The sequence below is a fragment of the Monodelphis domestica genome, chromosome 2 (genome assembly GCF_027887165.1).
Source record: "Monodelphis domestica isolate mMonDom1 chromosome 2, mMonDom1.pri, whole genome shotgun sequence".
Lineage (NCBI taxonomy): Eukaryota > Metazoa > Chordata > Mammalia > Didelphimorphia > Didelphidae > Monodelphis > Monodelphis domestica.
The window spans coordinates 132,269,952-132,295,175 of NC_077228.1; the positions used below are offsets into that span (position 1 = coordinate 132,269,952).

General features: G+C 38.3%; 2 protein-coding genes across 3 annotated transcripts in view; both read right to left on the bottom strand.

Moving 5' to 3' along the window:
- HHIPL2 (HHIP like 2) overlaps positions 1-25,224 on the bottom strand; it is a 148,858-nt gene that overhangs the window by 14,430 nt on the left and 109,204 nt on the right. Inside the window, exon 5 of one of the 2 annotated variants that reach the window (XM_001375968.5) lies at positions 476-602. The exons of the other annotated variant lie outside the window; for it this stretch is intronic. Coding sequence (XP_001376005.2) covers positions 476-602 — 127 coding nt within the window. The remainder of the gene's footprint in view (positions 1-475; positions 603-25,224) is intronic. 2 annotated transcript variants of the gene reach the window in all.
- The window catches only part of LOC100024925 (TATA box-binding protein-associated factor RNA polymerase I subunit A), a 35,522-nt gene continuing 29,957 nt past the window's right edge, over positions 19,660-25,224 (bottom strand). Inside the window, exon 11 of the mRNA XM_001375986.4 lies at positions 19,660-20,168. Within this exon, the coding sequence (XP_001376023.1) occupies positions 20,053-20,168 (116 nt within the window). The 3' untranslated portion in view covers positions 19,660-20,052. The remainder of the gene's footprint in view (positions 20,169-25,224) is intronic.

Here is a 25,224-nt window from a genome sequence, read left to right on the forward strand (position 1 = left end):
GTCTATGACACAGACATACAAAAGGCTAAGAGACCTGAGCTAGGTATGATCTTAGGATAATAGATTCAGAGTTAGATGGGAATTCAGAGATTATCTAGTCCAACTCTCTCATTTAGAAAAGAAACTAGAGTCTAGAGGTAAAATAACTTTCCTATTGTAATATCCTGATGATAAATTCCATTGTTCTCCAGATTCAAGGTCAAAGTCCTTCAAGATTATCCTTAAAGAAAGAAAAGAAGGGAGGTAGATGTAGAAAGGGAAAGTATGGGGAAGAGATGAAATAAAACTATCCAGCTAAAGAATGATTCCTGGAATTAAAATAAGAAACATGGAGGATCATGGGATCATAAAGCAAAAGTCAGATGGGACCTTTGAGATAATTTGATCCATCGCCCCCATTTTATAGGTAAAGAATCTGGGGCCCTGGGAGATTAAGAGACTTGCCCAAGATGATACAAAATATAAGCATCCTTACCCACTCATAAAGTCCCCAAAGATGTAGAGGCCATTTAGGTTTGGAGATTCACAGCCCCGATAAACATATCCTCCAGTAACTGACTTTCCCACCAAATGGTCATAAGCATAGATTGGCAGGATGTCATCTGTCAAACAAAAAGAGAAACAGCTACTCTTAATCAGGTAAAAGAATTCACAGGTGATGTAGCAGAAACTGATATATGGCAGGGGCGAAAAAAACAGCTTTGCAAGTGTTTTTGTTTCTGTTTTTGTTTAATTAATGCAATACAGAAAGTAGCCATAGAGGTATTGGAGAGATTAGCAAATCCTTCTAAGGAAAAGCTTGCAGAGTCACAACAGTAGCCCTGTAAAAACCTCAAAATACAAAAAAAAAAATTTTTTTAATTAACAAAAAACCTCAAAATACAAAAAAAAAAAAAACTAAAACAACCAAAGAATTAGAAGTACACATTTAGAGCAAGAGTTTGTCACAGTCTGTGCCATGAGCACCCAAGAAAGGAGGAAGAGCCAAGGTAACTAACAAATGAGACTGATACAGTGAAATGAAATTTACTTTTGGGTACTTGGTGAAAAAGAAAGGATCCAGGCAAGGGGCTAGTTTTTCTGTTCAGTCCAATGAAGTATTTATGGCCTCTTTTTCCAGCACCCACAAGCAAACAAAAGCAGAGAATGTTGAATTCTCTGATGCTTTTATTTCAAGCTTTACACCCTGACCCTCCCATCCCCTCTTCCTTTCCCTTTCCCCTCATCTCTTTCTCCCTCTGTCTCTGTCTGACTCTCTAGGTCTCTCTCTCTGTCTCTCTCTCTGTCTTGGTCTCTGTCTCTCTCCTCTCTATTTCTCTGTCTCTGTCTTTGTCTCTCTCTCTGTCTCTTGATCTTTCTCCTCTGTCTCTGTCTCTCTCTGCTCAGCCTCTCCTCTGTCTATTTGTGTCTCTATTTCTATCTCTGTCTCTCTGTCCCTGCTTCTGTCTGTCTGCCTGCCTCTCTTTCTCTCCCCCCACCTCCTCTCTCTGTCTCTGTCTGTCTGTCTGTCTGTCTCTCTCTCTCTCTTTTCCTGGACATGTTGAATTCATCAGTAGAGCATAGTGTGTGGACACATAAGCAGTATGTTATGTGTTTCAGTGGTAGAGTTTGAATCCAGGTCTTCCTGACTCCAAGGCTCTCTCTGACTTTCATTATACCTTACTGCCTCTCACACCCCTATCCCTCCAGATTTCAGGTGGTCTTACTTACCTAATGAGGCATTATGACAGAGTTTAATGTCGTAGCACTCAAAGCCCTCCTTAGCTCTCCAGCCATAGTTCCCTCCTTTCACAATGAGGTCTACTTCTTCAAACCTGTTCTGACCCACATCACCGCAGAATATCCGGCCTCGGCCCTTCTGGGTGGTGGGGTCACCCCGATCGACCGCACAGCGCCACATGTTCCTGACTCCATAGGCATAGATTGCGGGATGAGCCCCTGGCTCAGCGACAAAGGGGTTATCTGGTGGGATTCGATAACGCTTGTTATCTGAGCCTCTCCAGTTCACATCTATCCTCAACACTTTCCCCAGCAGAGAACTCCTGAAAAAAAGCCAAGAAAACAAATGAAAGGAGAAAGGGGGTGTGAGGAGGGCGAAGAGTTAGCAATGAGTGAGAGAATAAAATAACAGGGGCAACTGCAAATTCTGGGATGGGGCAAATGCCACAGAATAAGCCTGAGGAGAGTAGCACAGTTGGGAAAGAGGATGGGGAGAAGCTTTAGATTCAGGGGCATAAAACCCTGTTCAGGGGAGAAGAGCAGGACAGACCAAGAATTGAGGAGGTGGAACACTAAACACCCCTGTATGCCAAGATCTTGGCTCTTGCTGGGGAAGCTATTGCTGAGGGGAAGGAATAAGGCAAGACAGTACCAGGGAAGAGTCCTAGGAGTTGAGGGGAGGAGGAGGAAGAAAGAAACATTCATCTAATAACTTCCCATTTTAACTAATTCTTCTTTCTAACCAGGTGCCTAGCTTTTGAAGCCATGCAAGGAGCAAGGGTTGTGTTGTCAGAGTTTAAGGAATCATTCCTTAAGCATTTATTAATACCTACCATGTATAAGGTACTGTAATCCTGGGATGAGGAGGCAAAGACAAAAATGAAACTATTTCACTCTATTACCAAGTGAGAAGATCAAACTGACCCTGTATCGTTTTGTATTGATCCTATTTAGAGTTAATTTATTTTGTCCTGTAACTGCCCAAGCCATAGTTCTTTGACTCTGAACTTAGGGCAGAAATTCAGCCGACCTGTGATGAGGTAAATTTAGAAATCCAGTTTTCCTGCTAATCACTGTTCTATTCTTGCCTCAAGGAATTCTGCTGTCCTTGGAGGATGCAGGTGGGCACCGGAGAGTCTGGTCTAGTATCTTTACACCACCAAGTTATCCTCCAAGGATGTCTGGTTTGCTATCCAAAGAAGTCTGGTCCACTGCTCTAACTTTGCTAATGAACTGTTTTCAGTCACGAGAGAGAACAAGGGGGCTGTGCTAGCCCCTCATTAACAACTTTCAACCAAAATCAAACCTCAACTCTGTAACCAGTTATATTGTCCTCACCTTTAGGATGCTGCCATGACCCTGTAAACAGCATAACTTGCTCCCCACCTGCAAAGTCCTATTCTTTATTCTGTACTTTCCTAAAACTACAAAAGGGGAGCTGTCCTTCTGCTTAGAGTCTTAAAGGAGGCAAGACTCTTTTATTATCAGGTTCAGACCCTTGAAGAAACTGTTATCTTGCTTGGAGAATACATGCTTCAGTCTACCTCTGTTGAATTTCACTCAGACACAAGTTTGCCCCTGATTTCACTATGTAACCCTGGGCAAGTCTCCTCCTTTCTAAGCACCTCAGTCTTTTCTTTTTTTTTTTAACCCATACCTTCTGTCTTGGAGCCAATACACAGTATTGACTCCAAGGCAGAAGAGTGGTAAGGGCTAAGCAATGGGGGTTAAGTGACTTGCCCAGGGTCACACAGCTGGGAAGTGGCTAAGACCAGATTTGAACCTAGGACCTCCCATCTCTAGGCCTGGCTCTCAATCCACTGAGCTACCTAGCTGCCCCCAAGCACCTCAGTCTTTTCATCTGAGAAATGGGATGCTACTGCTCAATCTCAGGGAGGTATTAGGAATATAAAAAAAGAGTGGGGGTTCCATTCTTCCAAATGTATTCAAGATGAAAGGTGACTATTACCTAGCTTCCCAAGTCAATAGTCTGGCAACAAGTATTTATATCAAGGGCTTATTTATGCCAGGAACTGTACCAAAGCACCAAGGGTACAAGGAAAGGCAAAAATACCATTAGAGCTGACAGTCTCATGGAGAAAACGACTTGTAAATCTCTAGGTATTTACAAGACACATACAGTGTAAATGGAAGGTAACCTTAGAGGAAAAGGCACTAACAACTTGGGGCCTCAAGCAAAAGGTGAGAAAGGTCTCTTACAGAAGCTAGAATTTAAGCTGAGTCTTGAAGAAAGCCAAGAATATCATGAGTCTTGGCAATAAGGAAACTGACTTGCTTAAGTATATAAAATACTTAAAATATATAAATTAATATAAAAAATATAAATATAATATAAATATAAATTTAAAATATAAATATAAATTATAGATGAAATACAATTTATTCTGTAGTGAAAGGTACTATGGGAATTCAAAAGCTTAATTAACCAAATGAGGCATCCTGTTGAAATTCTAGAATTTGAACCCTGAAAAAAGAGCTAAGTGGGGCTGCTCTACAGAATAACCTCACACAGTGAGGGGTGGCTAAGCAGCATGCCTTGACTTCATACCTATGGCAGGTTCAAAGAGTCTTTTGGACTCCACCTTCTAAGAACATGCCTCATTTTGGCTGCTGTCCCCATCTAAGAAAGTACCAGGCGTAAGTAGATTGAAGCCCAACCCCTGACACCATCAAGGCCAAAAAGGAGTTGCCCCCCATTATGATTGGAGGCTGGCTCTTCTAACTCCAGGATGACCCTAGAAGAGAAGGATAAGTCATGTATATAGCCTGGACACAAACTGAAAATCTCAAACAGAGAAATAATTAGTCTTTCATGAAAGTTGAGATATCCCAGGTTGCCCAGGCCCAAGCAGCTTCCTATTTTCAGGTTACAATCAGGACAAGTAGGCTGTAGTTAAAAAAAAAAAATTCTTTCCCTGATTAGCTAGGAATTCACCTATGGAGTGTGCTAGACTGATGGCCTGGGTGCTAAATTGGGTTTATTTATTTATTGAGTCAAGCAAGACCTCTAGGAAGAATACTTCTATGAATGTGACCTCCATCTTGGATTCTGTACCTCATTTATTTTGGTTATGTGTAAAAGTATGCTGGTAAATATTTAACAACTGGTTCAACTTAAAAACACACAGATGCAAGAAATACTTTTAAATTTAATCTGCATCATTAACATTATCTTTATCACTTTAAATCCAGATTTACAACAAATTTCCAAGATATGAATACTCATCCTGAAAATTTAACAAATGGCCTCCAAATGGTATTCACTAGCTCTAGTGCATCCTTCTAATTCCCTGGCAAATATTTTTAACCCGGACCTTGCCTCAGGTGAATTAGCGGAAGGAGGACTCCCCAACACCCCATTTAAAGGGAAAAGGGGACTGACTTCCCAGAGATAATCAGAATTACTCTAATGGCTATGAGAGAAATGAATGGAAAGCCATGGTCCATAGGTAACAAGGTGGTGCCTCATAAAGAGACTGGATTTGGAATCAGAGGGATTTATTTATGAAAACCAGGTCTGTCAACACTTACTGCTCATGAGGCTTTGGGCAACTTACTTTTTAGCTCTTTGGACCTCAGCTTCCTTTTTTATAAAATGAGACTAGGTTATATTAGATAACTCTAAGGTTTCTTCTAGCTATAAACCTAGGGTTGCATAATGACAAATCTTTCTCAGGCAATACCTTGTGAGTTCAGTCACTGAAACTGCTCCCATGGCCAATGTAAACTTATTGGATCCTGAGAGCGTGGTTGTTAAATGTTTCACCCATAACCAATTATATCTCAGAAACAAATCAGGACTTGATTTATTGTTTGGCTGATTATCTAAACTTAAAAAAAATACTGAAGATGTTAGTAATGCGGATCAAATTTAAAAGTATGTCCTACATGCATTTGTTTTCTTGGATAGCTAGTTGTTAAACATTTACCAGCTCACCCCTACATATATGATCCAGTATCATTTTATTACAAGTAGATAAGGCACCGTCTCCCAGGATTTCACCTCATTCTTTGAGGATCTAGAATTCCAAACAATGTACTCATGATTCTTAGAGGTGTCGTACATTTTTAGTATGGATTTTACCCAAATAGTTTTTATAAGTCCCCATCTTTATCAAACAATTTTAAATGGCTTATTCAAATTTAGTAAATAAGGAGTTCAAAATAACTGGATTTGAATTATTGTGTCTCTTCTCCATGGTCTTTGGAATTTCCCAATACATCTCTTTAGATAGTGAGAAAGAGGCCAAAAGAGTTTAAAAAGGAGGGGGGAGAGAGGAATGCCCTCCTTTCTATGTGCTTCTTCTTTTTCTTCTAGTATAGACACAACACTGTCTATACTTTTTGTAAGTCCAGTTGAAGTTCCACTCAAACAGTGAAACCCCATAAGAGTACTTGAATAGAGAGGACACATTTTGCCTCTATTCTGAGCATCCACGTTACTTGGCAATGCCACTCTGGAAATGTGATGAACCGCAGAACCCAGTCAACTAAAGATGTTCTTATAAGTCATCAAAAAAGTCTCTGCCACCTGTAAAACTTCTTACCTTTCTGAGTTTAGATCAGCCTTATTACTATCAGCGCGGGAAACCTTCATCTCACTGATACGAATTTTCTCTGCCTTCTTCTTGCCCAGGCATGAGTAATAAATATAGAACTTGAGATTATGTTGGAATTTGGGGTGGAAAGCTAAGCCCAAGAAGCCTCTCTCATCACCTATCCATGGGGTTGTCAACACCAAGCTCTTAAGGTCCAGAAAAGGTTCCTCTAAACGGCTCCCATCTGGCAGATAGACCCATACCACACCGATCTGTTCAGCAACAAAGAGGCGATGGGTACCATCCCCAGCATGGACCATGGAGACTGGGTTCCTCAGCCCATTGGCCACCTCAGTCAGACAGAGCTGCAAACAGCCCTTTCGATCCTCCACCACAACTCCAAGATTGCGATTAAGATTGTCATTCCTTAGCACATTGGGAAAACAGTAATCCTGGTCTGGGAGATTGAGGTAGTGACAGAAGTGAGCTCCATCCTTCAACTGGGACTCCTGGATATGGTGTTCATTAGTCAGCAGAGAGATGGCAGAATGGCAATTGGAATGGAATGCTGAGCAGTAATCGGAGCAAAGGCCTGGGAGATTCCGGAGGGGTGTCTGAGGGTTTTCAGCATCATAGAGATGAGCCGCATAGGGAGAGCACTCCTTGAAAGAGGGAGAGATGGGTCAGAAGATCTGAGTTTGAGAAAGAGCATTGTGAACCTTTAAGTCAGAGTGTCTCAACCTAAGGTTTATGAACTTATAAAAATATTTTTGATAACTGTTTTTCAATATAATTGGTTTCTTTTGTATATTTATTTTTTATTTAATGCATTTAATAATATTATTCTGAGAAGAGGTCCCTAAGCTTCTTGAGAATTTCAAAGTGGTTCATGATGCAGAAAAGGGTAAAACTCCTGTTTTTAGCACTTTCTATACTTCTAACCACTTAGGGAAGCTCTAGTATTCTATGTTACCTCCCCTTGCCAAACACATGCCCTGCTGAAGACTAATCCTGCTAGGCTATACATACAGACACAAAATATATGCATAATAAAAAATAAATACATGCATACATATGTATGTGTGTGCATGCCCTCTCTGAGCTTAGTCTGTTTTTTAAATGTCCCCAAGGAGTCAGCCATCAAAACTATCTTAAGCTAAGTAGCTATGGGTTTTTCTCACAGTGCTGTTTGACTCATCCAGAAAGTAAATGAGCCCAGGGGAATATTTGGTTTGTTCTTTTACAGTGTTTATTCATGTAAAACACATTCATGCACCCTTTCCTCAGCTCAGCTCCTCCTTTATTGAGATTAACTGAACAAACACATCTTTCATCTCTAAAAGGATTCTATCACTTTCAATATCTATGCATCAATAAAATATTTTGTTGGTCACTGGTTTATCACATTTTGAAGGTTTTAGATGTGAAAGGAACATTTAGGAAAAAGCTTAAACTTCCAGAGTTCTTGGGCCTACACACACACACACACACACACACACACACACACGCACACGCACACGCACACACACACACATGCACGCACGCACACTAACAGAGGCAGACCGAAGCAGGTAGCTGAGGTGAAAATGAAAAGATAACAAAAAAGACATTTCCCTCCCTGTGAAGAGAGGCCACACTCTTAAATAATCAAGTCCAGCCCTTTAAAAATTAAGCCCATTTCCCCCTTCCTAAAGAGGAGAGGAAGAGGTCCATGGCAGCTCTAAATCTATGATTTTGTTACCTTATGCCCCTGTCTCTCCCCCTGGCTCACACTTGATTAGCCATGCAGAGTTCACTGAGCCTACAGTTCTTACTTAAATTGTCTCTGTCTTCTCCATCTCCAAACCATCTCTTCACTCTTACTGGTACAATTCTGGCTATTCTGATGATATCTCTTCCAGATGGGCCATGATGGTGCCTGTGTTTTTTCTTTCTTATTATGGTTTGCTCGTTGCTCTTCACAAAAGGTCTTTAAAATTTAAGGCATGGAATATTCTGAATAATCTTTCCCATATAAAATTCAAAGCCACTAGACGGGATCTTGGGGAAATTTCCCAGTCCAAAAGTCCAGTGTCTCCTCTTGCAGAGAGATCAAGTGACTTGCCCCAGGTCACACAACCAGTGAGTGTCAGAGACCAGATTTGAACCTAAGTCTCCCGGATACTTGAAGCTAGCTTTCTATCCACTTATGCGTTATTGCCCCTCTGAGTACCACAGAAATGTCAGGTCTAATTTTTAAGATTGCTTTGGATCCAGAATGATATTAATAGGCTGTATCCATCTACCATCACCCATTAAAGAAAGGGAGAATGGCAAGTAAAAGAAATATGAAACAGTAAGGAAAGAACAATAGATCTGAACTGAGAAGACCTAGCAAGTCACTTCATTTTGGGCCCTAGATCATCTGTAAAATGATGAGCTTATAACTTAGTTGATTTAAACTTTCATAAATGGTCAGGACTCTTCTGTTCTATTCCTAGGTATATGACAAGTGCATTTATTTTTTTTTTTACTGGAGCCTGTATTAGTATTTATAAAAACATTTATTGAGTGAAACTTATCTTGGAATAACTCACTGAATTTCTTTGTTGTTGTTGGGTCATTTTTCAGTTGTGTCTGACTTTCATGGCCCCATTTGGGATTTTCTAGGTAAATAAATGTACTGCAAGTTTGCCATTTCCTTCTCTAGCTCATTTTATAGATGAAGGAAATAGATGAGGCAAGCAGGGTTAGGTGACTTGTCTGGGGTCATATAGCTAGTAAGTGTCTTTGGCTGAATTTCAACTCATGAAGATGAGATTTCCTTAGTCCAAGCCCAGTGCTCTATCCACTGTGCCATCTAGCTGCCCTCATTAAATTTATAACTTCATTTTAATAAGCATCCTCCAGACTGGTCCCAATGGGGGAGGGCATGAACATTCCATGATCTTATCAGTGCCCTCAAGGAATTTGGGGGGAGCCCTTTGGGAATTCTTTAGATCCTATAGCAGAACTTTCTAATCTTTCCTAAATGACACATCAGCTAGTTGGTACAGTGGGTAGAGCACCAGGCTTAGAGTCAGGAAGACTCTTCTTTGTAAGTTCAAATCTCACCTCAGGTACTTACTAGCTATGTCACTTAACTCTATTTGCCTCAGTTTCCTCATCTATAAAATGAGTTGGAGATAGAAATGGCAAACCACTGCACTATCTTTACCAAGAAAACCCCAAATAAGGGCATGAAGAGTCAGACACAATAGAAAAATGACTGGACAACACATACAAAAAATGCTATAACTACATTCTTTCAAGGTTAAGTATGATAAATAAAGAAATCTGAGGTATGATTGACATCAAAACTTATGTGGGACCAGAGAGTAATGAGATTAATTTTACTATATATGTTATAAACTGAACATAAAGATAAGAAGCAATTAGAGAAATATGATCCTATCACAGGGATGCTTCCATATCCATGTTGTTGCATTGGCTATCCCCACCAACCATACTTTAAATGCACTTTTTCCTTATTTCTACTTCTTAGAATGCCTCAACTTGTACATGTTTCCAATAGAATGCAAACTCCATGAAGGTAAATGCAAAAAAAAAGTAGGCTCTTTTTTCCCCCTTAAACCCTCACCTTCTGCCTTAGAATCACCACCAAGTATCCATTCCAAGGAAGAAGAGGGGTAAGTTCTCAGTCCAGATCCATTGTTCTTTCCTCACTGTATCACATTTCTCTTACTTTCCATTCTCTCTTTATTTAATGTGTGATGGCAGATGGATACAGCCTATTACTGTCATTCTGGATCCAAAGAGATCTTAACTGGAGTTAAATGACTTGCCCAGGATCACACAGCTAGGAAGTGTCTAAGGCCACATTTGAATCCAAGACTTCCTGTTTCCAGGCCTGGTTCTCAATTCACTGAGTCACCTAGCTGCCCCTACAGCAGATTCTTTATAAATGATTGATTGTTTGATGCTCAGAATACAGGATTCTGAGTAAACAGAATTCATCCAATACATTTCTTATATTAATTTTATTTTTCATCTAGACCTGTGATTTCACTATTGTAGGAAAGCCTATCTACCAATGCAAATCAATGACTATTTTACAACTTCAAGTCCTGGAGAGATGACTGGAGCACTGAGGATTTAAGTGATTTCCTCAGGATAATATAGTTGGCATGTGTCAGAGGCAGGATGTGAAATGTTGTTTTCTGACTCGGAACCTGTTCCTTTATCCAATATGTTTCTCTACTGCTATATGAAAATATATACAATAAATACATGTTTATTAGGTAATTATTAACAAATAATCCTGGACTCAGGAGAAAGAACGCCATCCACATCCAGAGAAAGAACTGTGGATGTAGAAACAGAAGAAAAACAACTGCTTGATCACATGGGTCGATGGGGATATGACTGGGAATATAGACTCTAAATGATCACTGTAGTGCAATTATCAATAATATGGAAATAGATCTTGATCAATGACACTTGTAAAATCCAGTGGAACTGCTTGTTGGCTGGGGAGGGGAGGAGGAAAAGGGGGAAGGAAAGAACATGAATCATGTAACCATGGAAAAATATTCTAAAATAATTAAATAAATTTTTTCAAAAAAAAAAAAGACATAATCCTGGTCCTCAAAGAGCCTTCTGTTGAAATAAAAAAACGGAATTAATACTAATCTGAAGACTTCATTAATATAAGGTCTTTAGAAACTAATATAAAACAAATGAAATTCCATCGTGACTGGGCATGAGCTCATTACTGTGTTTTTTTTTTCAGTCAGTACACAATTAACTGGATTAGTGTTGGGCCAACAAGCAGTAAAACAAGAAATATGAAAAGTTCAAGTTAGCATTTCAAAATAACATTTTGCCAGTTCACTCCAGCTATAGAGTAAAGGCTTAAAGTTTGGTGACCTTTGTGAGCTGAAACACATATTCTCCTTTAATAGCCTCTTGGAAATAAGGAACTCCTCCTGGATTTCTTGAAAGCAAAAATCTCTGCTTTTAAACCTACCCCAATACAAACAAAATCCAGCAAATCCACTGCCATTCCTTCAGCATAGAGTTGCTGAGTTTTATTTTAAAATCTCCCATGCAAAATTCAAAGCCAATTCCAACTCTGGGACTGACATCTAGACTCCCCAAGAAATACTTTGTGGAAGTGAGGGAATTGAGGGGATTAGACTAGCAAGTAGTAGTGGGAACTGAGGCAATTGAGTGAACCACACTGACACCATCTTGTGACTCAATTCTGGAGCCAGTTTAGTTTCTATGTAATTACTATGAGTCTCGCCCAACTTTTGTCTTATGATAAAACCTGGAAGTTGTGGAAACTTGAAGAAAACCTTACTGCATTGTTTGGACGTAGCCCTTCATAGCTGAGAGGCTGGACTATCTCTACTTGCTGTCTAGTGACTCTTAACTAAAAGAATCTACAGTGCATTGACTAGAAACTAAGGCAAATCCTAAGACTGATGCAAGGAGTTTTCTTATAACTTTACATTTTATATGAAAACTTACTCCATACTGATCAATCAGTTGTTTCCAAATTTCTTTGATTGTTTATAACTACTTGGGGGTGTAGGGGTGTAGGACCCCTCTTTTTCTGAATTTAGGGAATTGTGCTTGTTCATTTTCCCCCTCCCAACTTGAAAGTTCCTACTCTTTCATACCATTAGAAAGCCAATTATTTAATGTTTTATTGTTTCCTTTTAATGAAATGGCCTTATTTGATTAACTGCTTTTAAAGTATAATAATCTATTTTCCCACCCCATCCCCTGCATTCGTAGTCCATCCCTAAGTTGAGGAAGGGTTCAGATTTATTATTATTGGGCAATTGGCATGCATTGCTTAATAAGTCAATGTCATTGATCAATGACACTTGTAAAACCCAGTGGAACTGCTTGTTGGCTGGGGAGGGGGGGGAGGCTCAGAAGATCAAACCTTTGTTTCCTTAGTCATTTCATTTTTTCACTCATCACAGTGGGATACAGGAGTCCCTGATGAGTAACAAAGTTGTCAATCATGTTTACTTATGAAAGCAATTCCATTGACCCACTGTCCAGAGGATGTGCTTTTCTGGTTTGGATGACAGTTTTTCCCCAATTTAGCCACTCTTGTTCAATTGTCCATACCTCCTTTGGGTATATAGTTAATACTTAAGTGATCAGCATTGAACTTCTGGAATCTGACTCTCTAGCATCATGCTCTAACCAACTGGGCTAACTTTTCTCAGATGAATAACTGCAGAATATTCCATATCTCTGAATTTCGTAGTCCATACTCTAAAGGAAGTTCCAAAGAGCCATAAGAAATCCAAAACAAAAAATAACACTGACATTGGATAATCCAGAAACTGAATGATCCCTTAGCTATCTCAGAGTTTCCTAACCTGGGATGGTCCCCACCTCTTTTGCATTAACTTACCCTAAGGAAGAAGGAATGGCCCAGAAGATATTTTCAACTTAATACTCATATCCTCCAGTTCCTAGCATAGGGTCTTTATATGTATTAGCTGTTTAATAAATACCTACGACAGATTTGAAGGTACTTTCCACTTGTTTAGGCCTTTAGTTAAGCAAAATAATTGAACAAGATATGGCTTAAATTCCATTGTCAGAAGAAAAAAAAAGGCCATTTTGGCTAGAGATATTATGTGAGGCAGGCTTTTATTTCACAGGACAAGAGAAATAATTTGGAAAAAAAATATAAAAGACTCCAGAAACTGTGTTGGACTAATAGATGGAATTATAAGAGGACAATGGGCATTAGGATTTGAAAAAACCTCATTGTATTGAGAATTCTGTTCTTAAGAAGGGGACTGGTGGCAGAGGATCCTGAATAAGTCACATCCAAAGGTCTTGGGACAAAACCAGGGCCAACACTAAGACACTATTGGACAGGTCTTAAACTGGTTTGACCAATCTGGAAAATAACTTTGCAATTATGCAAGAGGAGTCACCAAGCTTTTCATAATGCAGTGTCCTCCTGCTGGTCATATATTCCAAGAAGACCAAGCACAGAAATAAATGCACCATCTATGTCAAAATAGTTACAGCAGGATGTCTGGGGGCACCAAAGCAGTGGTAGCAAAGTAGTTTCTCATTCATTGGGAAATGGCTGGACAAATTGCAATAAATGAATGTAATCAAAAAATGATCATCCTCAGAAAAACTTGGGGTAATTTAAATTAATGCAAACATCAAGAAAGTAGAAACAGGAGATCAATAAAAATAATGATTATAATGATGTAAATTAAAAGAATACTAAAAGAAAAATGCTGAGCAATTTTAATGATCAATCTTGGTTCTAGAGACCAAATGTTAAAACATATGGCATGTTTTAACATTTGGTCTCTAGATTCTATGTAGATTCTAGATAGGAAATTGGAAGACTACTGATATAGAATGTTGCAAACACTATTTGGCCTGGCCACTTGTGTTAGTTGGCCATTTTTCTATTTTCCTAGATGAAGCAGCAAAAAGATCTGAGAAGAAGCAGTATGTACTTGGCAGGTCAAACTACCACCAACCCTTGGCCACTTTCTCCCCTGAGAACACAGTGGACATTGCCCAGACTCCTAAACCCAAGAGCTTTGGGGATAGTAATGCTCCTCAAGCCACCAGACCTGCTTTCAACCCATAACTATATAAAAGGGAGAAATCATTGTGGTGAAGGGGCCTACCTCCTTCATCACCACAAGCAAGAACTTCTAATCAGTTGTTACTAACAGGTAGACAAGAGCCCTAAGAGTGACAGACCACCAGTCCTGCTCCTAGCCCAGCCTTCACAGCCATTGTCCAGATGGAAAAGAGGCCCTGATGGGTGGATTGGGCCACTACTCCCCACCTTGACTACTATCTCCCCTAGACCCTAGTTGAGAAAGCTTAGGACCCTGAACCCAAGAGGGCTGGAAATATCAGTTCCTCTAAAAACACAGGACCTACTTCCAGCCCAGGTATATACTGATAGCCATTACTGAGGGGAGAGACTATTGTGGAATCTGGGCCCATTTTCCTCATCACTACAAGCAGCACCTGCTGACCAGCTGCCACTGGGAGACAAATGAATACAGGAGTTTTGGGGACAAGAATTCATCATCTGACTAAAATTTTGGGGAAAATTGGAAAACTGTTTGGCAGAAACTAGGTATAGACGAACATCTCATACCATATACCAAAATGAGGTCAAAATGGGTAAAATGATTTAGATATAAAGGAAAGCTATCAAAAGTAAATTAGGGGAGCATGAAAAAAATGTATCTGTCAGATCTATGGATAAGAGAAGAATTTATGACCAAACAAGGGATAGCAAGGATCATAGGAAATAAAATAATTTAAATTACATGAAATTTAAGAGAATTTGCAGAAACAAAATCAATGCAGCCAAAATTAGAAGGAAAGTAAGAAACTGGGGGTGAGGTGGATTTATAGCAAATTTCCTTGATGAAGGCCTCATTCTTGAATATATAAGAAACTTAGTCAAATTTATAAAAAAGTAAGGTCATTGCCCAATTGATAAATGGTCAAAGGATATAAACAGGCAGTTTTCAGAAGACATCAAAACTATATAAAATCACATGAAAAAATGCTCTAAATTATTCTTGATTGAGAAATGCAAATTAAAACAGCTCTGGGATTCCAGGTCACATCTATCAGATTAGCTAACATGACAGAAAAGGAAAATGATAAGTGTTAGAAAAGATGTGGAAAAATAGGTATACTAATGCACTGTTGGAGTTATGAACTGGAGAACAATTTGGAACTATCAAAGGATGATAAAATTGTGCATACCCTTTAAGCCAACAATATGACCACTAGATCTAGATCCCAAAGATATCAAAGAAAAGGGAAAAGAATCTGTATGTACAAAAATATTTATAACAGCTTTTTTTTATGGCTGAAAAAAAATAGAAATCAAGGGGATGGCCATTAATAGAGGAATGGTTAAATAAATGGCATATGACTATGATAGAATACTATTGTTCTATAAGAAATGGCCAGGATAGTTTCAGAAATAACTGGGAAGACTTATATGAATTCACACAAAATGAAACAAGCAGAACCAAGAGAACATTGTACATATTAATAGTAATACTGTAAAGGTGATCAATTGTGAAAGACTTGGCTACTCTGATCAAGACAATGATTCAAAAAGATTCTGAAGGACACATAATGGAAATACTGCCCACCTCCAGAGAGAACTAATGAACTCTGAGTGCAGATCAAAGCATACTTTAAAATTTTGCTTGTATAATTTTCCTCCTATAAATTTCTTGCTTTTTTCCCAGCATGACTAAGAGGAAAATAAATTCTACGTGACTTCACATACATTATTGATATTATATTGCTTGCCTTCTTAATAAGTAAGGAAGGATTGGGAAAGAGGAAGAAAATTTGGAATTCAAAATTTTTTTAAATGAAGAAAAGAAGTGATATCTGCTGACACATGCTTGACCTCTTCCCAACTAAATATATACAGGTAAATTCTCCTGGAAATAATGAAAGAAGTAGGGTGATTGTAGCCAGGAATAAACAACATAGCCCTGGGCCACAGATATCCTTCTTCCTGGTTTCTGAGTCTGGCACTGTTATGACTCTCTCCAAGAATTCTGGTAACATTATTAACCTCTTTGGCTCCACGAGAGTAGTAAGATCAGAGTGGGTTTGTGTCCTATTGTCTCTGTAGATTGAAGCTCTTAAAAGGCAAGGAGTGATTTTTTTTGTCTTGTATTCCCAGTACCTGGCACATAGTGTTCATTTAATAAACATTTGTTTGACTGATTAATTTAGAAATACCTAGGGAAATGTAACTGGAATTGGCAACTCAAGTGAAAACTGTTCTCTAGAAGAATCTAGATATGTAGTTTCCACTGGAACTTGTTAGGAGTGGGGAGCTTTGAATCTGAGTTCTACCAGTCTAACTTTACCCTTTATACCTTAAACACACACACACATATCTCTATAGATATAGATATAGATATAGATATAGATATAGATATAGATATAGATATAGATATAGATATAGATATAGATATAGATTTTTTTTAACTGGATCTGTGATTTCATCCTTGGGAGAGTCTGTTGAAGAATTTTTTCTACCAATATATCTTTTGTGACCCTTCTTGACTTACATTGTTTGGTGCACCAAGATGTTACAGTGTATTGCTTAAGGAAACACAGCCAGTATGTGACAGAGATGAGACTTGAACCCCGATCTTGTTGACCTCAAGGCTAGCTCTCTAACATTATGCTACACTGCCTCTCTCGATGTACGTTACTGATGATTTTTCCCAATAAAATAATCTCTTCTGTTTCCTGGTGTTATTCCCTCTTCCTGCCTAACCTTCCATCTCCCATGCCCCAGGACTCTCAAAGTACAAATGTATTTTCACAGTTCACATTTTGAGGTTGAAGAAAACTAAGTTGGTGCTTCTTCGGAATGTGGATTTTGGCGGAATCCAGGAGAGTTGGTAAAAGCAAAGACTCCATGACTCATACCGTCAGCAGCATGACGTTTACTGAACCAGCTCCTGGAATTCTATGGAGCCAGGTTTCTGGGGACAGAACTGCTCTTTTTTACACTTGCTCCCCCTGCCCTCGGCCCCATCACTATCCTGGCACTGAAGAGAAGACCCAGGAGGGACGGAATGCCATTGAATCCCCAGAAACTAGAGAGGACTCAGCAAAGAATGGCCCCATACTTTCCCCTCAAGGACTGAAGAAGATGCAGGAGTGGCTACACCTCTTCAGAAACCCATCCCCACTCAACTTTGACCCTCTTGCAAAAAAAAAAAATCCCATAAGGAAATTATTTCAAACTTCCCTGAGCATTAGAGAGAGGATACAGGTTAAAGAGAGAATCCTACAAAGTACAGCCACATTTTCTCTTCCAGAAAACTAAGAAGGCTCCAAGAAGCGCAGCTCCTGTCAGAGTCCTTGAAGTCAGTTAAAGCCTATCTTATACCCTTCTACTCTCTGTGGTGTCCCTGTCCAATATAGGCAACATAGAGAAAAGGAATGCTAGTATAATCAGAACCTGGGAGGTTTAGCTGGCAAAGCTCCTATCCTGATGGGGAGCATAGGATTAGGAGCAGCCCCTGTAGGTAGTGAATTCCTTGTCACCAAGTCTTTAAATAGAAACTAGATGATTTCTGGTTGGTAATTCTTAATTAGGAACAGTTTGAAGCGTATAGTTCCTGCATTCCTCTCCAAATCTGAGATTAGTGATGGAGAAGAGTGGAATGGATTCTCCATTACTATTTCCATTTATCCTGGCACTGCCCCCTAGCAGCTAAGATCAGGCTTGTACCTATCCCTAAAGTCTCCATCCTTTGCTGCCTCATATCCATCATATCCTTCCCTACCTGGCACAGGATATCCTTGATATAACCACCACACAGCTCATGGCCTTTCAGGTCGAAGTACTCCATGATGTCCAAATAGCGGGCAGCAATGCGGTTGTCCTTGCTCTGATCACAGCAACCAAACGTTTCATAATAAGAGCAGAACTCTAGGTGCACAGGAGGTTTGAAGGGGGGCCCATAATCCAGGCACTGTGGATGTCCCTGAAGAAAGGCAGCCTGGCTTAGGAAGAGCAAGAGGCAAAAGCAAGAGACATAAGAAGATTTTAGAAACTGGGAGCCAATACTAGATGCTGGGATCCTTGGACCACCTCTAAGAACAAACCCTCTCAGCATCTTGGCCTGGAGAACACTCAAACTGCTGTTTACTCAGGTTGGCTTGCCTGCTTTCTACTTGATCCCTCCCTCTCTGTTCCTCCTCCTCTCCCTCCTCCTTCTTCCCCCTCTCTCCTCTTTCTCCATGAAGTTTAGTAGCAATTTGCTGGGCAGAGCTCTTCCTAAAGGATAGAGAAGTCATTCTCCCTGTGAGATCTCCCCCATCTTCATTTAAAGGAGAGAGGGGAGAAATCCAACCACAATGAGACACAATGAGAAGCTATTAAAAGACAGATCTCATCTCTGTTTCCACCCCATCCCCTACTCCTAGTGCTAAAATGATTATGATTGATCAATTAACAGAAGAAAATTATAGCCTTATAAGAGTGATTTTTAAGCTTCATTCTGACTTTAAGTCCAAAGAATCTGTAACTTTAATGTAACCTCAGTTCCAAAGTCCATTGGTTATGGGATTCTCCCGGTGAGTTAAAATCTGGTACCCTGGACTTTAGGACAAAGGTTATATTTTTAATATCAAATACAAAAGACCCTCATCAATGTCTAGGGAAAGAATAAGTGGGAAGTCATAATACTTCCCAGGTAGGACACCCACGTTTCAAAACAAGGGAACCCCAACCCAACAGGATCTTAACACTGCACATGAAAATGCAGTTCAGTGGAGAGGACCTTAAAAACATGATTTCAGAGTTATTTCAGGTATCACATAGGATGCTGGAATTGGTGAATTATACTTCAAATGACTGATTTGGGGGATACATCTGGGTAAGAACTCTATATCATTCTCCAGGAACAAAGGATGGGTACCAGCATATTAGGATGATATTCAATGGAATGATATTTTTGGAGACAGACATTGCACAGAATAAGAAAATACCAATAGGTTTTAACTTATACTATTGAAGAGACAACCCCCATGGACAACTGATCCAGAGAAGGATAGCACGGCTCCATGTAGTACTGCCCCAGGCAATATAATTTTGTAGAATTGCTATTGTGGAAAGGAAAACTGAATCAATCCTCTACAATTCCTTTGACTATAACACTATTAATACGTAGAATTACGAGCAGAGAATAACAGCAGACTGCTATTCATTCAGTCTGGATAAGTCTTATTCCCTGTCTTATCTAAGGAAGCCCTTCCCACCAGAAGACAGGTGCTGGGAAAAGCCCTTCATCATTACCATAAGGGAGAGTTTTTAACCCAAGAAAATGTCATCTATCCCTTCCCCCTCCTATTTTAATCTTTTATTACCCAAATTAGTGCTGCCCAGACACATCTTTTATTTAAAACATTTTCTCTATATTGTCCCCATACTGTTATTTCATTTAACATTAGATTTTCATGAAGCCAATTCCTGAGAGACTGAAACAAACTATAATATCTGGAATATTTGCTTACTCAAAATACTCATGAATGATCCAAGAGAATGTTTACATTTCCCTCATCACACTGAAAAATCTCCACCTTATTGATGGTTCAATTAACCTGAAGGAAAACCAACCATATGAACCAAAAATGGAGCCCAAAGCCCACTTCATCCTAAACAGACAGCACCAACAGTGATTCTCAGATCTTTCTCTCAGGTTGACTTGCAGGAGTGCACCTTCACTCAGCTGGGGAGAGACTCCAATACCCACAATGTATCTCATCACCAGATAGCATAAGGAATTACTTAACAAAGAGAATATTTCTTCTTGAATGAGCTATTTTATTATTCCTTAAAAAAGTTAGAAACAAAGAATAAACATAGTTGCAGTGAAGCTACAGTTATGCTGAAACAAGTTTTCTATGCAAAACTAATTATAAGAATTTTAAAATACAAAAACAATGTTTTTCCTGAAAACTGTCTTCTTTTAACAGGAGTACTTTTGTGTACACATTTTAATAATGCTTTTCATTCATTAAATGTCTTCCTCACAACCATCTTGTGGGCAAAGCAGGTAGGTATTTCCCCCAATTTATAGATAAGGAACTGCGTTGGTGTCTTTCACAAGATTATGCAGATGTCAAAACTGGAACTCAAATTGAGGTCCTTTGACTAATTCCAGTGATCTCTTCATTATACCATAATTTTGGAACACTAGAGTTCTTCTGAATTTAAGGTATTGTGTTTCATCACAAATCTCTTCATTGTTTTAATACTTTTCTCTTGGACTTTACGACCTTGTTTACAAACATACATAAAATATTTGCAACCTGAAAGACAAAAAGCACAGAATTGTAAAAATCTGACACAAAACTTAATCTGTATCTCTACGTTGTTATTTACTTCAACCTAGTTTTATTATCTTTGCCAAGAATCTCAATCCCACAGAGCACCCAATTCATATGTAAGACCTTTATTCCTATGTCCAAAGGCATATATATAACCCAATTACTTCAACTTAACTTGACTAGCATTTACTGAGTGCCTACTATGTGAATAGGAAGGCAAAAGTGAGACAGTTCCTGCCCTCATAAAGATCATTAAACTGGCAGTAAACAACATATTCAAAGATGAGTAGATGAAAAATGTCTACAGAATAAATACAAAGTAATTTCAGGGGAGACAAGTGAGAGGATCAATAAAGGTAGGCCTCCTATAGAAGAAGAAGGCACCAAAGGTGAAGGAATCTGAGTTGATGTTCAATGGGGTAAGGTCTCAGAGAAGATGGTAACAGGGACATATGAAAAGGAATTTTGTGGGAGCAGCTGGGTAGCTCAGTGGATTGAGAGCCAGGCCTAGAGATGGGAGGTCCTAGGTTCAAATATGGCCTCAGACACTTCCCAGCTGTGTGACCCTGGGCAAGTCACTTAACCCCCATTGCCTAGCCCTTACCACTCTTGTGCCTTAGAACCAATACACAGTATTGATTCCAAGATGGAAGGTAAGGGGAAGAAAGGAAAGGAAAGGAAAGGAAAGGAAAGGAAAGGAAAGGAAAGGAAAGGAAAGGAAAGGAAAGGAAAGGAAAGGAAAGGAAAGGAAAGGAAAGGAAAGGAAAGGAAAGGAAAGGAAAGGAAAGGAAAGGAAAGGAAAGGAAAGGAAAGGAAAGGAAAGGAAAGGAAAGGAAAGGAAAGGAAAGGAAAGGAAAGGAAAGGAAAGGAAAGGAAAGGAAAGGAAAGGAAAGGAAAGGAAAGGAAAGGAAAGGAAAGGAAAGGAAAGGAAAGGAAAGGAAAGGAAAGGAAAGGAAAGGAAAGGAAAGGAAAGGAAAGGAAAGGAAAGGAAAGGAAAGGAAAGGAAAGGAAAGGAAAGGAAAGGAAAGGGGTTTTGCCTTAGCATGGAAACAGACTACCTCTTCCTCTGAGGTTGGAGCAATAGAAGAGAGAATGGACACTGATTTTGAGAGAATATGAGGTGCAGGTATCAGGAATACGAGGGAAATCCTGAAAGATGGCCTATGTTAAGTCTTTCTGAAGAAAAATAAAGCGTTCAGCAATAACACTGTGAATATACTACGGAAGTAAATATAAAACAAAAAAAGCAATTTGAGTCTGAGACTACTGGCTATATTATTGATTTAAATTGCCTTTTAAGATTAGTAACTGATATAATGTGCTGAAATTCATGTGCTATGGTCATATTTCTAACACATCATCAGGATAGTATATGCTTTTTTTACTTAAAATTTAATAAATATTTATTAAACTATTTTGGTGATGAGGAATATATATTGTATGTTATTTGTCAATGCTACTCAATCAAACCTATACCATATTCCATAAAACAAATTCTCTGTGACTGATTCTTCCTCTGGATCTACTGTACTAAAGTTCTTAGTGGTTTCATGGAGCAAGGGTCAAGAATTTGGAAAAGGAAGGAAAAGAAAGGAAAAGAGAGGACACATGAGGAGCTTGTCCATCCTTCTTACATCTATGTGAGATGGAAAGATGGAAAATACAAATTGACAATGATTTGGGACTAGAATTAAACAAGAGGTGAAGACTGGAATGGATTGGATTGCCTTCAGGAAATTGCAAAATTTCTTTAATGACTCCAAGCTTCTCCCCGAAACAAAGACTCACTTTTTTAACATCAAATTCCAATGGTGCTATTGTATGGCTATGAAAAATGAAACCCAACAGTCTCCAAAGAACTGAAAAATTATTATTATATAAAGGGTAATGGAAAGGCACATAATAGGCATGAGAATTGTAAAACCAATTAAGAATTGTTTTTAAACCCTTACCGTACATCTTAGAATCAATACTGTGTATTGGTTCCAAGGTAAAATAATGGTAACGATAAGCAACGGGGATTTAAATGACATGCCCAGGATCACACAGCTAGGAAGTATCCCCAGTGAAGAATTGTGAAGAACAATGGGGATAAAGAATTCATGAGGGAAATGTTAGGAGGAGGTGATTTGCTGGTGAGAGGATCAAGATGACAAATGATAGCCACCTATCACAAGTTCCCTTGGTATCATTGCAATGTCAGGAGACAGCAATGTGGACTCCTAAAGCATTTGAGTAGATTCTCTGTAGTAAATTAGGGGGAGGACATATGCAAGAGTCACACAAAATAGATAGACTGAGATATGTTGAGAGTAGCACCAAATTGATGAGACTACAGATCTGTTTGAGGAAATAATAATAATAATAATAATAATAAATTAAAATAATAGTAAGTAGGACATGTGACTTGTTGCTGCTTAGAACTTACAATTATTATGAAGCACTAAGCAAACGGTTGATTATTTTATACTTCTAATGTAAGGCAATGAAAAGAACTTTATAAAAAAAACAGTTATGTGATTTCCTCAAAGGCAGTCTGGGCATTATCTTAAAGTAAGAGATTTTAACCTTTTTTGTGCCATGGACCCCACTCCCCACCCCTTTGGTCCTCTGGTAGAAGCCTATAAACCACTTCTCAGAAAAAAAAAAGTTCTTAAGTACATAAAATAAAATACATAGGAAATCAGTTACATTGGAATATAGGTACTAAAAGAACAAATTCCTAAATCCCAGATGAAGAACTTTTGCTCTAAGATATGAGGCCAGCTCTGCTATGTTTATTGTTGTCCATTCATAAGAATTAATAAAAGATTGATGTGAATTAAATTTCCATAGCCCTGGAATATGCACAATGAAATGTAAATACTAGTTTGGCAAAGTAAGATTTAAATAAATTGCATATCAGGAATCACATTTATTTAAGTAACTTGGATATTGTACTAATCTGTGCTCCTCTCCATAAAGACACACATATGCATATACACACACATTTATTTGTTATCTCTCTAATTTTATATATAGGGAATTTTATTCATCAACTTTGTTTGAAATTATATAAACAGAATTATAACTATTTCTCCAAAGATATGATATCAGTCTACAAAGATGAATAACATGGTTTTGTAGACTGTTAAATATTATTTCATTAAGTTTGATTGTCATATTTGTTGAAGTTTGTATTTTACAGATCATGCTAAATAAGTGATATTAAATATAAAAATATAGCAAACACCTGAGCTGTATTAAAAATAAAAATTAGTTCCTCAAACTATGCTCTTCATTCAATAATAATGTATTTAGCTATATAACCATTTATAATAATAATTTACTGTTTTAAAAGCATTTTCCTCATAAGTGTGAGAAAGCATTCTGAGAAGTTAAATAATTTGCCCAAGGTCATTTAGCTAGGAGGAAGAGCCTGGATTCAAACTTAAATCTTCTAACTCCAAAATTTATAATGATTTCTTGATGCATAACTTTAAAGAAAATAAGAGGGTAGCATGGAAGAGTTGGAGAAGGGGCAGAATATAAAAAGCAGTAGAACTAAAATCAAGTGAACCCTGAGGGATCCTCTCTTATACTTACTAGCTTTGGGATGACAGATAAGTCACTTAACCTCTGTTTCCTCATCTACAAAAATTAAGCGTATTAATAGCTATAGTATTAATTTTTGTAGTATTACTACCTGTAGCATTAACAAGTAGAACCTTTTTTTTTCAGTTATGTATGACTTTATAATAAAAACAAAACAAGGAGCCAAGACAACTCCAAGAGACTTATGAAAAAAAAAGAGAATATCCACCTCCATAAAAGAAGAAACAATTAGTATCTAAATGCAAATTGAAATATAACATTCTTTATTTTATTTGCTCCTTGAATTTTTCTCTAGGGTAGGCAATGTGTCTCTTCTTTCACAACATAAGGATCATGAAAATGTGTATTATATGATAATATATATACAATCTGTATCATATTGCCTACCTTCATGGGGAGAATGAGAGAGTGGGAAGGTGAGAGAGAGTATGGACTGCAAAATGTCCGAAATCAAATATTAAAAAAATTGTATTGACATGTAATCTGGAAAAAATTATTATAAAAATATGTAACACTATAAACAAATATAAACCTCATAAAGTTGTTATAACAATAAAATTAGAAATGTTTTATAAACCTTAAAGAACCATATAAAGGCTAATTATAAAAATAGAAATAAATATCCTCAAAATTGAATTATGGAGTCCAAGCAAGAGCAGGACCTCTTAAGGATACTTTGACACTCCAGGAAGACAGATAGATATTTTAGCAAACCACTATGAGACCTTCACGTAGACTCGCCAAACATGTTTTGCAGGACAATGATATTAACAGTCACCACACAGCACTTATTCCAGTGCTATCTGCTTCTCCACACTCAAGTGGCATCAAGAGAATGAGAATTTTGTCAAGTAGTCAACATAATTTAAAAAGTAAAGACTGTCTCCTCTTTTCTCTGGAGGGTTTGTTTGCTGGGCTAATAGACATATTTCTTTTTTTTTTTTTCAGGAGAGATCCCTGTCTCTTCTACACTGGAAGAGAAAACATAGCTCTACTACTATTATTGCAACATAGCTAATAAATTTTCCCACCTGAAAAAAGCTAAGAATCCCTAAAAACTTCCAAGCTAGCAACAAACGGATCGTTTAAGTCTGTGGGTCTATTTTCAACTTCATCCTGCACTTCAGAGCCCCGTATTACTCTGCTAGAAATAATACTTTAAACCAACGAACAGTATTATAAGTCAAACATGGCAATCCCCAAACTGGTGGATCTGATCACTAACGATTCTTGCTAAGCACACTATCTGACCACAGGCTCAGAATCTCTAACCACCTCTCCAACCTGATTTATTGAGGGCAAATGATCATCTATTTACACACTGCACCCAACACTACCTCCTTATTAATCAAGTATTATATAACTAGTTGATTCAAACTTGTATGACTCTGCCCACTAAATAATTTCAGTTAAAGCAACTATTTAGATATTCTTGAAAATTTAG